This window comes from Eretmochelys imbricata, chromosome 11 (assembly GCF_965152235.1).
Source record: "Eretmochelys imbricata isolate rEreImb1 chromosome 11, rEreImb1.hap1, whole genome shotgun sequence".
Lineage (NCBI taxonomy): Eukaryota > Metazoa > Chordata > Testudines > Cheloniidae > Eretmochelys > Eretmochelys imbricata.
Window position 1 is genome coordinate 34,376,361 of NC_135582.1, and position 11,537 is coordinate 34,387,897.

The following is an 11,537-nucleotide window of genomic DNA, read 5'->3' on the forward strand; positions in this document are numbered from 1 at the left end:
TGCTTGTTTGGTCTGTAGACAATTGCTAGCCATCCTTGCAGGCAACGCATGTGCAGGCGAGCATGTTTGACCACAAACGTGCACATTGCCATTTGACCGAAAAGTTGTAGGCATATGTGGGCTGTGACCAGTTGGCTGTTCCGCACTGTGGATATGAATGTCTTTATCGTGTCGAATCTGTCTCGTAGAAGTGACACTTTCGCTGCCACCGAGTCGAGATAAGCACTGATGAATTCTAACTGTTGAGCTGGTTCTATTGTTGGGTTATTTTCATTAATTTGTAAACTGAGACTCTGGAAGCAATCTATTGGGGTTTGGGTAGAGCGAATGGCATCTGATCGGGTATGTGACTTCAAGAGAGAGTTGTCCAGGTAAGGGAATATTATTATTTCTTGTTTTCTCAGGTGCGCCGCTACTACCAAGAGGCTCTTTGAGAAAACATGAGGTGCTGTTGAGACGCCGAAAGGTAAAAGCTTGCATTGATAGTGTTCTGTGTCCAAAGTAAATCTCAGAAAACACCTGTGGGTGGGGTGTATCATAACACGAAAATAAACATCCTGCAGGTCTAGGGCTGAAAACCAGTATCCCTGCTCCAGCGCTGGTATTATTGTTGTTAAGGTGACCATCTTGAACAGTTGCTTTCTCATGAACTTGTTCAGTTGCCTGAGGTCAAGGATAGGTCACCATGCCCCATTTTTCTTTTGTGTTAAAAAGTAGTGGGAATAAAGCCCCTTCCCCTTATGTTGCATGGGAACAGTTTCCACTGCCCCTAATTGGAGATGATGATCTAACTCTTGGCATAGCAAATGTTCATGAGAGTGGTCCCTGATGAGGGACAGAGAGTGGTGGTGGCTGGGGTGGGGGTACAGGCAGGAAAGGAATCGTGTAGCCTGTATGTATGTCTTTCACGGCCCATTTGTCCATGGTAATGGCAGCCCATTCCAGGTGGAATGGGAGCAAACGGTGTCCAAATAGATGGATGGATTGTATAAGCGCTGGAATGTGGGAGTGGTTTTCCAGACCCTCGACCAAGCCTTCAAACGTGTTGCTTAGAGGAAGGAGGTTGAGACGCCGCTGGTTCTGGAGGTAAGCATCATTGTGGTCTCTGTATTTGTCATTGTTTATGTAGTTGTTCATACGGCCTCTGGTGTTGCTGTGTGTATGCTGAGTATTCCTCTGATATGGTTGATACCATATTGTCTCCTTTTTGTGGCAGGTGTATGAATGCCAAGGGACTGGAGAGTTGCCTGCGAGTCCTTCATAGTGTGCAGTACCTCATTGGTTTCGGCTGCAAACAGTTTTTCTCTGGGAGAAAAGAAGGGGAGATCTTTGACTGTATTCTGTATTTCCCATGGGAATGCTGAGGAGTTAAACCACAAGGCTCGTCACATGACCACAGCTACAGTGGTGGACCTGGCGACCATGTCAGCAACGTCTAGTGAGGCCTGTAGAGCCATGTGTGCAATCCTTTGTCCTTTGGAGACCAGTAATTTAAATTGTTGTCTCTCTTCCTCTGTAATCTCATTAATAAAGTTCATAAACTTTCCATAGTTTCTGTCGTCATATTTGGCAAGTAGTGCCACGTAATTTGCCATTTTGAATTGAAGCTTGGAGGAAGAATGTACTTTGCAGCCGAATAGGTCCAACCTCTTACTTTCTTTATCAAGGGCATAGACCAAAAGTGCTGTTTGCTCCTCTGGTTGGCCGCTTCCACTACCAGCAAGTTGGGGGCCAGGTGTGTGAATTAAAATTCTGATCCCTTCGAAGGAACATAATATTTTCTGTCCGCCCTTTTGCACATTGGAGATATGGTGGCTGGAGTTTGCCGTATCGTCTTGGTGGGCTCCATGATAGCCCCGTTGATTGGCAATGCTATCTTTGAGGAGGAAGATGTCTGCAAAATATCCGTTAGCTGATGCTCAGTTTCCAGCACTTCCTCCAGAGCAATTTTGAGCTTATTGGCCACTCTTCTGAATAAATCTCAGAAGTGGGTAAAGTCATCTGCGGTGATTGGGGGTGCAGGCACAATAGCCTTGTCCAGTGAGGTGGATGAATTGTTGTTGGCTGGAGAGATGTCAGGAGCCGTGTCCTCTTCCTACTCTGCGATAGGTTCATCTCTTGTCTTGGTCACTACGGTCTCTGAGGGTAGAGGTGGGGAATCTGGTACCTTCCCTATGTGGGCTGGGTATCTACCCAGCTGTAGTGCCTTCTTGAAGACCCCAAGGGATTCAAGTATGGCCAGTGACCAGGGAAGGGCATGGGTAGTCCCATCCATGGGTGCACCATGGTGGCATGTCGTACACATATGTGGACCGTGATCGTAGTGATCCAGTAGCCATAGGTGTCCTGATTGGGGAGGAATGGTGAGGGGAGAATATCCCTTCAACCTCCTCATCGTCATCACTCGATAACCGTGATGCTATCGGAGATAACTGTTGCTGTGGTACCACTTACCCCGGTGAGCCATCAGTGCCTAAGAGAGGGGACTCTGGGGTGGAGGAGACCAACAGATCCTTCTGGTGAAGAAAGTAGCATGGCACCAAGAGCCTTGGTGCCGAAGACTGAGGTGCCAATTGCGTCTGGAGTGCGGTGTGCTAAGCCGGTGCCAGAGCAGTCAATGCCAGAGCCATTGCGCTAGCAGCATGAGGCTGCGGCCTGGAAATAGGGGTGGTTGTTGGTGTCATCTCCTTTAACGCTGTTGACGGAGTCGTGGTGGAGACGAGCAGCTTAGAGCCCTTCGTTTCTGCACTGGAGCGCTGGATTCCAGCAGCAACCGCCGAGCGGACAGTGCTGGAGGTCCCCAGAGTGTGATAGGTGCTGAGCCGTGGTACAGCCAGCACCGATGAGAGCAATATGGGTCTGCTCTCTATGAGGCAAAGAGGATGGCTAGGTTTTTTTTCCAGATTTTTTGGTCTTTGGGAATGTCGGCAGTGAATAAACTGGTGACCTATGCCGGAAAGAGATACATCCCTGGGTTGGAGGCTGGTCTTAATGACTTAAGTTCTCCATTAAGATGAGTTTCAGTCTCAAATCTCTATCCCTGCATGCCCTGGCTTTCTGTTTGTTACAATGTGTCCATCTGACACAGGCATCGCCTCTCTGCAAGTTGTGCATCTTTTAAATCCTGGTGAACCAGGCATTTTTCTAACCTAATACTAACTGTACTAAGGGATGGGGAAATATTTTTTTTTCCTGGTAGGGGACGTAACTCTAATAATTGAAACTTAATGTATCTAAACTATCCAAACTCACTAATTTATCTAAACTTATCTAGTAGACACGAAGGTTTTCAACAGGACTGCTGAGCTCCATCTCAGGCCGGGGATGGTTGAGAAGGAACCGCAGAGTCCGTGTTGCACATGCACTCAATGAAGCGCCAACGGTGCACAAGGCAGGTACCACGACCCCTACTGCTGCAAAACTCTCTGAGCAAAGGCACAGGGATACACCATCATCTGGAGTGGAGTACTCACATGGACATCTCTCGAAGAAGAACTTTAATTTTGTCCCTTTGTGTGTGCATTACAATACAGTCTTGAATTGCATGTTCACACACTATTTTTTCCACATTCTGTGCAAAGTAAGGACAGTGCTCACTTAATGAGCAGCTATTCGATATTTTGTTTTCTCTTCATTGTTCAATGTGTGACTACATGCCTTATTTTTGGCACTCTCTTCAAACCCTATTCTGAAGTATTAATTTCTTCAAGTTATCTTCTGAAGTATTAATTTCTTCATGTCATTTCAGAAGTATTAATTTCTTCATGTTATTTTCTATGGTGATCATCACTATAGTGTCTGAGTGCTTCATAATAGAGCTGTCGATTAACCACAGTTAACTCACGCGATTAACTCAAAAAAATTAATCATGATTAAAAAAATTAATCACAGGTTTAATCGCACTGTTAAAGAGTAGAATACCAATAGAAATGTATTAAATATTTTGGATGTTTTTCTACATTTTCGAACATATTGTAGTCTGAGTTGTAATTAAAATCAAAGTGTATATTATTTTTTTATTACAAATATTTGCACTGTAAAAATGGTAAAAGAAATTGTATTTTTCAATTGACCTCATACAAGTACTGTAGTGCAATCTCTGTCGTGAAAGCACAACTTACAAATTTAGATTTTTTGTTATTGCATAACTGTCCTCAAAAACAAAACAATGTAAAACTTCAGAACCTATATGTCCACTCAGTCCTACTTCTTGTTCAGGCAATCACTAAGACAAACAAGTTTGTTTACATTTACAGGAGATAACGGTGCCTGCTTCTTATTCACGATGTCACCAGAAAGTGAGAACAGGCATTTGCATGGCACTTTTGTAGCCAGCATTGCAAGGTATTTACTTGCCAGATATGCTAAACATCCATAGGCCCCTTCGTGCTTCAGCCACTCTTCCAGAGGACATGCTTCTATGCTGATGATGCTCATTAAAAAAATAATGTGTTAATTAAATTTGTGACTGAACTCCTTGGGGGAGAATTGTATGTCCCCTGCTCTGTTTTACCCACATGCTGCCATATATTTCCTGTTATAGCAGTCTTGGATGATGACCCCGCACATATTGTTTATTTTAAGACCACTTTCACTGCAGATTTGACAAAACACAAAGAAGGTACCAATGTGAGATTTCTAAAGATAGCAACAGCACTCAACACAGGTTTAAGAATCTGAAGTGCCTTCCAAAACCTGAGTGGGACAAGGTGTGGAGCATGTTTTCAGAAGTCTTAAAAGAGCAACACTCCAATGAGGAAACAACAGAACCCGAACCACCAAAAAAGAAAATCAACCTTCTGCTGGTGGCATCTGACTCAGATAATGAAAATGAACATGCGTCAGGCCACACTGCTTTGGATTGTTATTGAGCAGAACCAGTCATCAGCATGGACACATCTCCCCTGGAATGGTGGTTGAAGCATGGAGGGACATATCAGCAAGGGGGTTCACTGAAAGCATGGCAAGATAGGCTCCGTCATCGGATTTCTACTGTCTAGCCCCAGCCCAACCTAGAGCAGCCATTACAGGAAAAGTCCAGCTTCACCCCTGATGTCTTGGGCTGGAGGTGACATGTTCAGTCACTCTGTGGGGATGGCGCATGTGCAGTCTAATCAACACGAAGAACTCCGAGAGGCTCGCACATTCTGAGTGAAAGAATGGACTCTTCAGAGATTTTAGCCGCTAAAACCTAAGCGGTCTCTTAAGCATGTGCAACCTGCAATTTTTCAAAGGCTTATAACTTGGCCAAATTTGGGTGCAATTTCACAGCAACAGAAAAAGGCACATTCCTGACACAAAGGCCACCCCCATGCCAAATTTCAAATCTTTGCTCCAAAGCACAGGGGTGCTAGCATTTCTGAAAGAAAAGGTCATCAGAATTTCTTTTAACATTGGCAAAACAGACTTCTCCCTGATCTTATTCTCAGAAATGGGAGAACCATTTTGGCTGAAATTTTTCAGAACTGAGCCTGAAGCAGACACTTGGCATGGAAATCTTCAGCTAAAACTGTAAAGTTTGGCGAAGTTATAAGCAACTGAAAACTGGGTCTTACAGTGGCAAGTGTTGGACAACTTTAATAGGTGGTGCTACCAGCCCTGCCTATCGTATCTGTCTGCAGCAACCAAAAGTTTAAAATGAATTCAAATTTTCCTTTCCCTTCTCTCTTTTTCTCTTAGTGCTTCTATAAAATACAATAGGCATGAAAAAAGAAAAAGCATGCTAGTACCTTCACATAGTTGTATTGAAGAAGAGCAAATTTTTGGTCAGGAGATAAAATAGCTGTGGTCGCTCCATATGTGGCCTATCAACAAAAGGGAAGAGAAAAAACATCACACATTGATTACATAGAGAAACATGCAGCAGTACTTTCTCCAAAGTCTGAGATGTACAGTAGGTGAGCAAACATACTAATGTGCTATTTTTCAGAATTTCTGCGAGTGTTTGATCCTCAGCATTTACAAGCACGATGTCGTTGTCAGCGGTTTTGTGCAGGTATTGATTTCCTAAAGGAACAAGAGAAATGTCATTAGGCAACAATAAATGAAAATGTTTCTTAACATTTATGATTTTCCATCTAATATTATAAAGCTGACTATATAAAACAGAACTCATTCAAAACTCTGGGCCTTTATGTAGTGGGAAGGGGCACAAGCCACAAAAGCCAGTAAGAAGTGCAGTCCCTATGTTCGGAGGAGCACAGGGTCTGCTCCCACCTTACTCCCCTGGGGAAACCATGACACCAAAAGGGAAAAGGAACCTTGATCTGTCTCCTCCGGTTCCCCACACTGACCCACGGAGTAGGATGGATGCACAGGGAGGCGTGTGTTATTCCCCATAGAAGGGTGAAGCAGATGATGTGCTCTTCTGGCATCCAGGGGTAGATGTACCTCCACATCATCAGCAACACAGAGACATGCCTGAAGGGTGCAATCAAGCCCTATGTTTTCAATTATTTTCATTCTGCTTTCAGTATTATTGGCATCATTCTACTAAAGCAACCTAAAAAACATTCAGACTTTTCCCCTACATAGCAGCTACCTCTGAGCAGTTAGGTAAGTACAGCCTGCCCTTAACATAAACATCAAATATCAGAGGTAGGCAGAGATAACATTCAATCAACACAGACCAGTTACCTGAAATCCATTGTAAATTATATGTTTTGTATCTAATGTCACCATTTAAATAATCCTGTAAGGTAAACGGTCTACGTGGGTCAGACGTGATATCTTCAGCTGGAAGAAAGAAAAGGAAGATGTGGATACTGCTGTGACCTACCCAGCCAAAGCTAGAAATAGGTGGGTCTTTGCTACAGGTATAATAACATATTAACCATCCTTGTGTAAAATCCTAGTGGAGACAAGGCACTGTAGTTTTACTGTAAAGTAAACCAACAACAGGGGCCAGAGTGCTGCCCTTGCCAAGCCACCTTGTGGTAAAAGCCCCAGGTGCCTTGTCTCCACAAGGATTTTACAGTGAGATAACAATGCACAACAGTCATCTCCCTGTAAAAGCACCCACCTCTGTGGCAGAGAAGACATAGCCTTAATTTCTCTGCCCTGCCTATCTTATAAAAGGTGAAGATACTTATTAAAAAGAGAAATAACCAACCTTAGTTTCCCTCCCCTCTGTGCCTACTCTTGGGATTCACTGCTGTCTTCTTTACTTCGAATATTACCTGTTTGCTTTAGACACCTCTTATGGGCTTGATCCTGCACAGCACAGATGCACAAGCACAAGGTAAAAAACGATGGACAGATCAGGAAGCAAGATTAATGGGATTCTGGATAAGGATAGAGCCCTCTTTAATGTTTTTAAATGAAGTAAATACTAATGGAAACTGCGTGATCATGGGAGACTTTAACTTCCCAGATATAGACTGGAGGACAAGTGCTAGTAATAATAATAGAGCTCAGATTTTGCTAGATGCAATAGCTGATGGATTCCTTCATCAAGCAGTTGCTGAACTGACTAGAGGGGATGCCATTTTAGATTTGGTTTCGGTGAGTAGTGAGGACCTCATAGAAGAAATGGTTGTAGGTGACAACCTTGGCTCAAGTGATCATGAGCTAATTCAGTTCAAACTAAACAGAAGGATAAACAAAAATAAATCTGCGACTAGGGTTTTTGATTTCAAAAGAGCTGACTTTCAAAAATTAAGGAAATTAGTTAGGGAAGTGGATTGGACTGAAGAACTTATGGATCTAAAGGCAGAGGAGGCCTGGGATTACTTCAAGTCAAAGCTGCACAAGCTATCGGAAGCCTTCATCCCAAGAAAGGGGGAAAAATTCATAGACAGGAGTCATAGGCCAAGCTGAATGAGCAAGCATCTCAGAGAGGTGATTAAGAAAAAGCAGAAAGCATACAGGGAGTGGAAGATGGGAGGGATCAGCAAGGAAAGCTACCTTATTGAGGTCAGAACATGCAGGGATACAGTGAGAAAGGCTAAAAGTCAAGTAGAGTTGGACCTTGCAAAGGGAATTAAAAGCAATAGTAAAAGCTTCTATAGCCATATAAATAAGAAGAAAACAAAGAAAGAAGAAGTGGGACCGCTGAACTCTGAAGATGGAGTGGAGGTTAAGGATAATCTGGGCATGGTCCAATATTTAAACAAATACTTTGCCTCAGTCTTAAATAAGGCTAAAGAGGATCTTAGGGATAATGGTAGCATGACAAATGGGAATGAGGATATGGAGGCATTACCATATCTGAGGTAGAAGCGAAACTCAAACAGCTTAATGGGACTAAATTGGGGGGGCCCAGATAATCTTCATCCAAGAATATTAAAGGATTTGGCACATGAAATTGCAAGCCCATTAGCAAGAATTTTTAATGAATCTGTAAACTCAGGGGTTGTACCGTATGACTGGAAAATTGCTGACATAGTTCCTATTTTGAAGAAAGGGAAAAAAAGTGATCCGGGTAACCACAGGCCTGTTAGTTTGACATCTGTAATATGCAAGGTCTTGGAAAAAATTTTGAAGGAGAAAGTAGTTAAGGACATTGAAGTCAATGGTAAATGGGACAAAATACAACATGGTTTTACAAAAGTTAGATCATGCCAAACGAACCTGATCTCCTTGTTTGAGAAAGTAACAGATTTTTTAGACAAAGGAAACACAGTGGATCTAATTTAGCTAGATTTCAGTAAGGCGTTTGATATGGTGCCATATGGGAAATTATTAGTTAAATTGGAAAAAGATGGGGATCAATATGAACATTGAAAGGTGGATAAGGAATTGGTTAAAAGGGAGACTACAGCAGGTCATACTGAAAGGTGAACTGTCAGACTGGAGGGAGGTTACCGGTGGAGTTCCTCAGGGATCAGTTTTGGGACCAATCTTATTTAATCTTTTTATTACTGACCTCGGCACCAAAAGTGGGAGTGTGCTAATAAAGTTTGCGGATGATACAAAGCTGGGAGGTATTGCCAATTTAGAGAAGGTTCGGGATATCGTACAGGAGGATCTGGATGATCTTGTAAACTGGAGTAATAGTAATAGGATGAAATTTAATAGTGAGAAGTGTACAGTCATACATTTAGGGATTAATAACTAGAATTATAGTTCTAAGCAGGGGAAGCACCAATTAGAAGTAACGGAGGAGGAGGAGGAGGACCTTTGAGTATTGGTTGATCACAGGATGACTATGAGCCGCCAATGTGATATGGCCATGAAAAAAGCTAATGCGGTCTTCGGATGCATCAAGCGAGGTATTTCCAGTAGAGATAAGGAGGTGTTAGTACCCTTATACAAGGCATTGGTGAGACCTCATCTGGAATACTGTGTGCAGTTCTGGTCTCCCACGTTTAAGAAGGATGAATTCAAACTGGAACAGGTACAGAGAAGGATGATCCGAGGAATGGAAAACCTGTCTTATGAAAGGTGTCAGAGTAACAGCTGTGTTAGTCTGTATTCGCAAAAAGAAAAGGAGTACTTGTGGCACCTTAGAGACTAACCGATTAATTTGAGCATAAGCTTTCGTGAGCTACAGCTCGCTTCATCGGATGCATACTGTGGAAAGTATAGAAGATCTTTTTATACACACAAAGCATGAAAAAATGGGTGTTTACCACTACAAAAGGTTTTCTCTCCATCCACCCCACTCTCCTGCTGGTAATAGCTTATCTAAAGTGATCACTCTCCTTACAATGTGTATGATAATCAAGATGGGCCATTTCCAGCACAAATCCACGGTTTAACAAGAACGTCTGGGGGGGGGTAGGAAAAAACAAGGGGAAATAGGTTACCTTGCATAATGACTTAGCCACTCCCAGTCTCTATTCAAGCCTAAATTAATTGTATCCAATTTGCAAATGAATTCCAATTCAATAGTCTCTCGCTGGAGTCTGGTTTTGAAGTTTTTTTTGTTGTAATATCGCAACTTTCATGTCTGTAATTGCGTGACCAGAGATTGAAGTGTTCTACGACTGGTTTATGAATGTTATAATTCTTGACATCTGATTTGTGTCCATTTATTCTTTTACATAGAGACTGTCCAGTTTGACCAATGTACATGGAAGAGGGGCATTGCTGGCACATGATGGCATATATCACATTGGTGGATGTGCAGGTGAACGAGCCTCTTATGAAAGGAGACTCAAGGAGCTTGGCTTGTTTAGCCTAACTAAAAGAAGGTTGAGGGGAGATTTGATTGCTCTCTATAAATATATCAGAGGGATAAATACCAAAGAGGGAGAGAAATAATTTAAGTTCAGTACCAATGTGGACACAAGAACAAATGGATATAAACTGGCCATCAGGAAGTTTAGACTTGAAATTAGACAAAGGTTTCTAACCATCAGAGGAGTGAAGTTCTGGAACAGCCTTCCAAGGGAAGCAGTGGGGGCAAAAAACCTATCTGGCTTCAAGATTAAACTTGATAAATTTATGGAGGAGATGGTATAATGGGATAACATGATTTTGGCAATTAATTGATCTTTAACTATTCATAGTAAATAGGCCCAATGGCCTGTGATGGGATGTTAGATGGGGTGGGATCCGAGTTACTACAGAGAATTCTTTCCTGGGTATTGACTGGTGAATCTTGATCACATGCTCAGGGTTCAGCTGATCGCCATATTTGGGGTCGGGAAGGAATTTTCCTCCAGGGCAGATTGGAAGAGACCCTGGGGGTTTTTCGCCTTCCTCTGTAGCATGGGGCACAGGTCACTTGCTGGAGGATTCTCTGCACCTTGAAGTCTTTAAACCATGATTTGAGGATTTCAATAGCTCAGACATAGGTGAGAGGTTTATTGCAGAAGTGGGTGGTGAGATTCTGTGGCCTGCATTGTGCAGGAGCTCAGACTACATGATCATAATGGTCCCTTCTGACCTTAATATCTATGAGTCTATGAACATGTGGTTTATACAGCTACCATTGTATTCCTGCTGAGTAGAAAGAGTTAGGGCCAAAATAGTAGCACATAACTCAGCACCCCATTTGTATGCTAAGGATCCCACTTAAATCCATGTCTCTTGAGAGACACCCACACTCAGCCCTCTATTTTTATTCCCTATATTCTTGAGGGTAATGAAGCAGGCACACAAGGCTTGAGGCTGTTACCACTTAGGGTATGTCTACATTGGAGGTAGGGGTATAACTTCTGGCTCAAACAAACATACCCACAGTAGCTCTGATACAGCTAGCACATGAAAAATAGAAGTGTAGCCACAGTGGTGCAAGTGATAGGATATACATATCAAGTACATACCTAGGGTTTCAGACAGGATCATGTTTGGAGATGTTAGACCCTCCCACTTCTCACACCACTATTTTTAGTTACACTGCTATTTTTAGCATCCTAACTGGATGAAATTATACCTCCAGCACCAGTGAGACATACCCTCAGTGCAGAGGACTACAACTAGTGCTTAACCTTATTTGTATCTTTGTGCAGCATCCACTCACCTTGTGTTTCCTACTTCACATCATGCAAGGATTTCCCAGCCTATGAATTTTTCCAAGTCAAAATATTCCCAAATATGATATGAACGTCAGCCTTTTCATTCACTAGTGTTTACGGCACTTCCTGTCC

The 11,537-nt window shown here is 42.7% G+C and overlaps 1 protein-coding gene across 1 annotated transcript in view; it reads right to left on the reverse strand.

The window, feature by feature from the left end:
• DPP4 (dipeptidyl peptidase 4) overlaps window positions 1-11,235 on the reverse strand; it is a 66,878-nt gene extending 55,643 nt beyond the window's left edge. Inside the window, exons 1-3 of the mRNA XM_077830381.1 lie at window positions 11,214-11,235; window positions 5,912-6,006; window positions 5,730-5,804 (exon numbers count right to left, since the gene is read on the reverse strand). Coding sequence (XP_077686507.1) covers window positions 5,730-5,804; window positions 5,912-6,006; window positions 11,214-11,235 — 192 coding nt within the window. The remainder of the gene's footprint in view (window positions 1-5,729; window positions 5,805-5,911; window positions 6,007-11,213) is intronic.
• Between the last annotated feature and the right edge of the window lie 302 nt (window positions 11,236-11,537).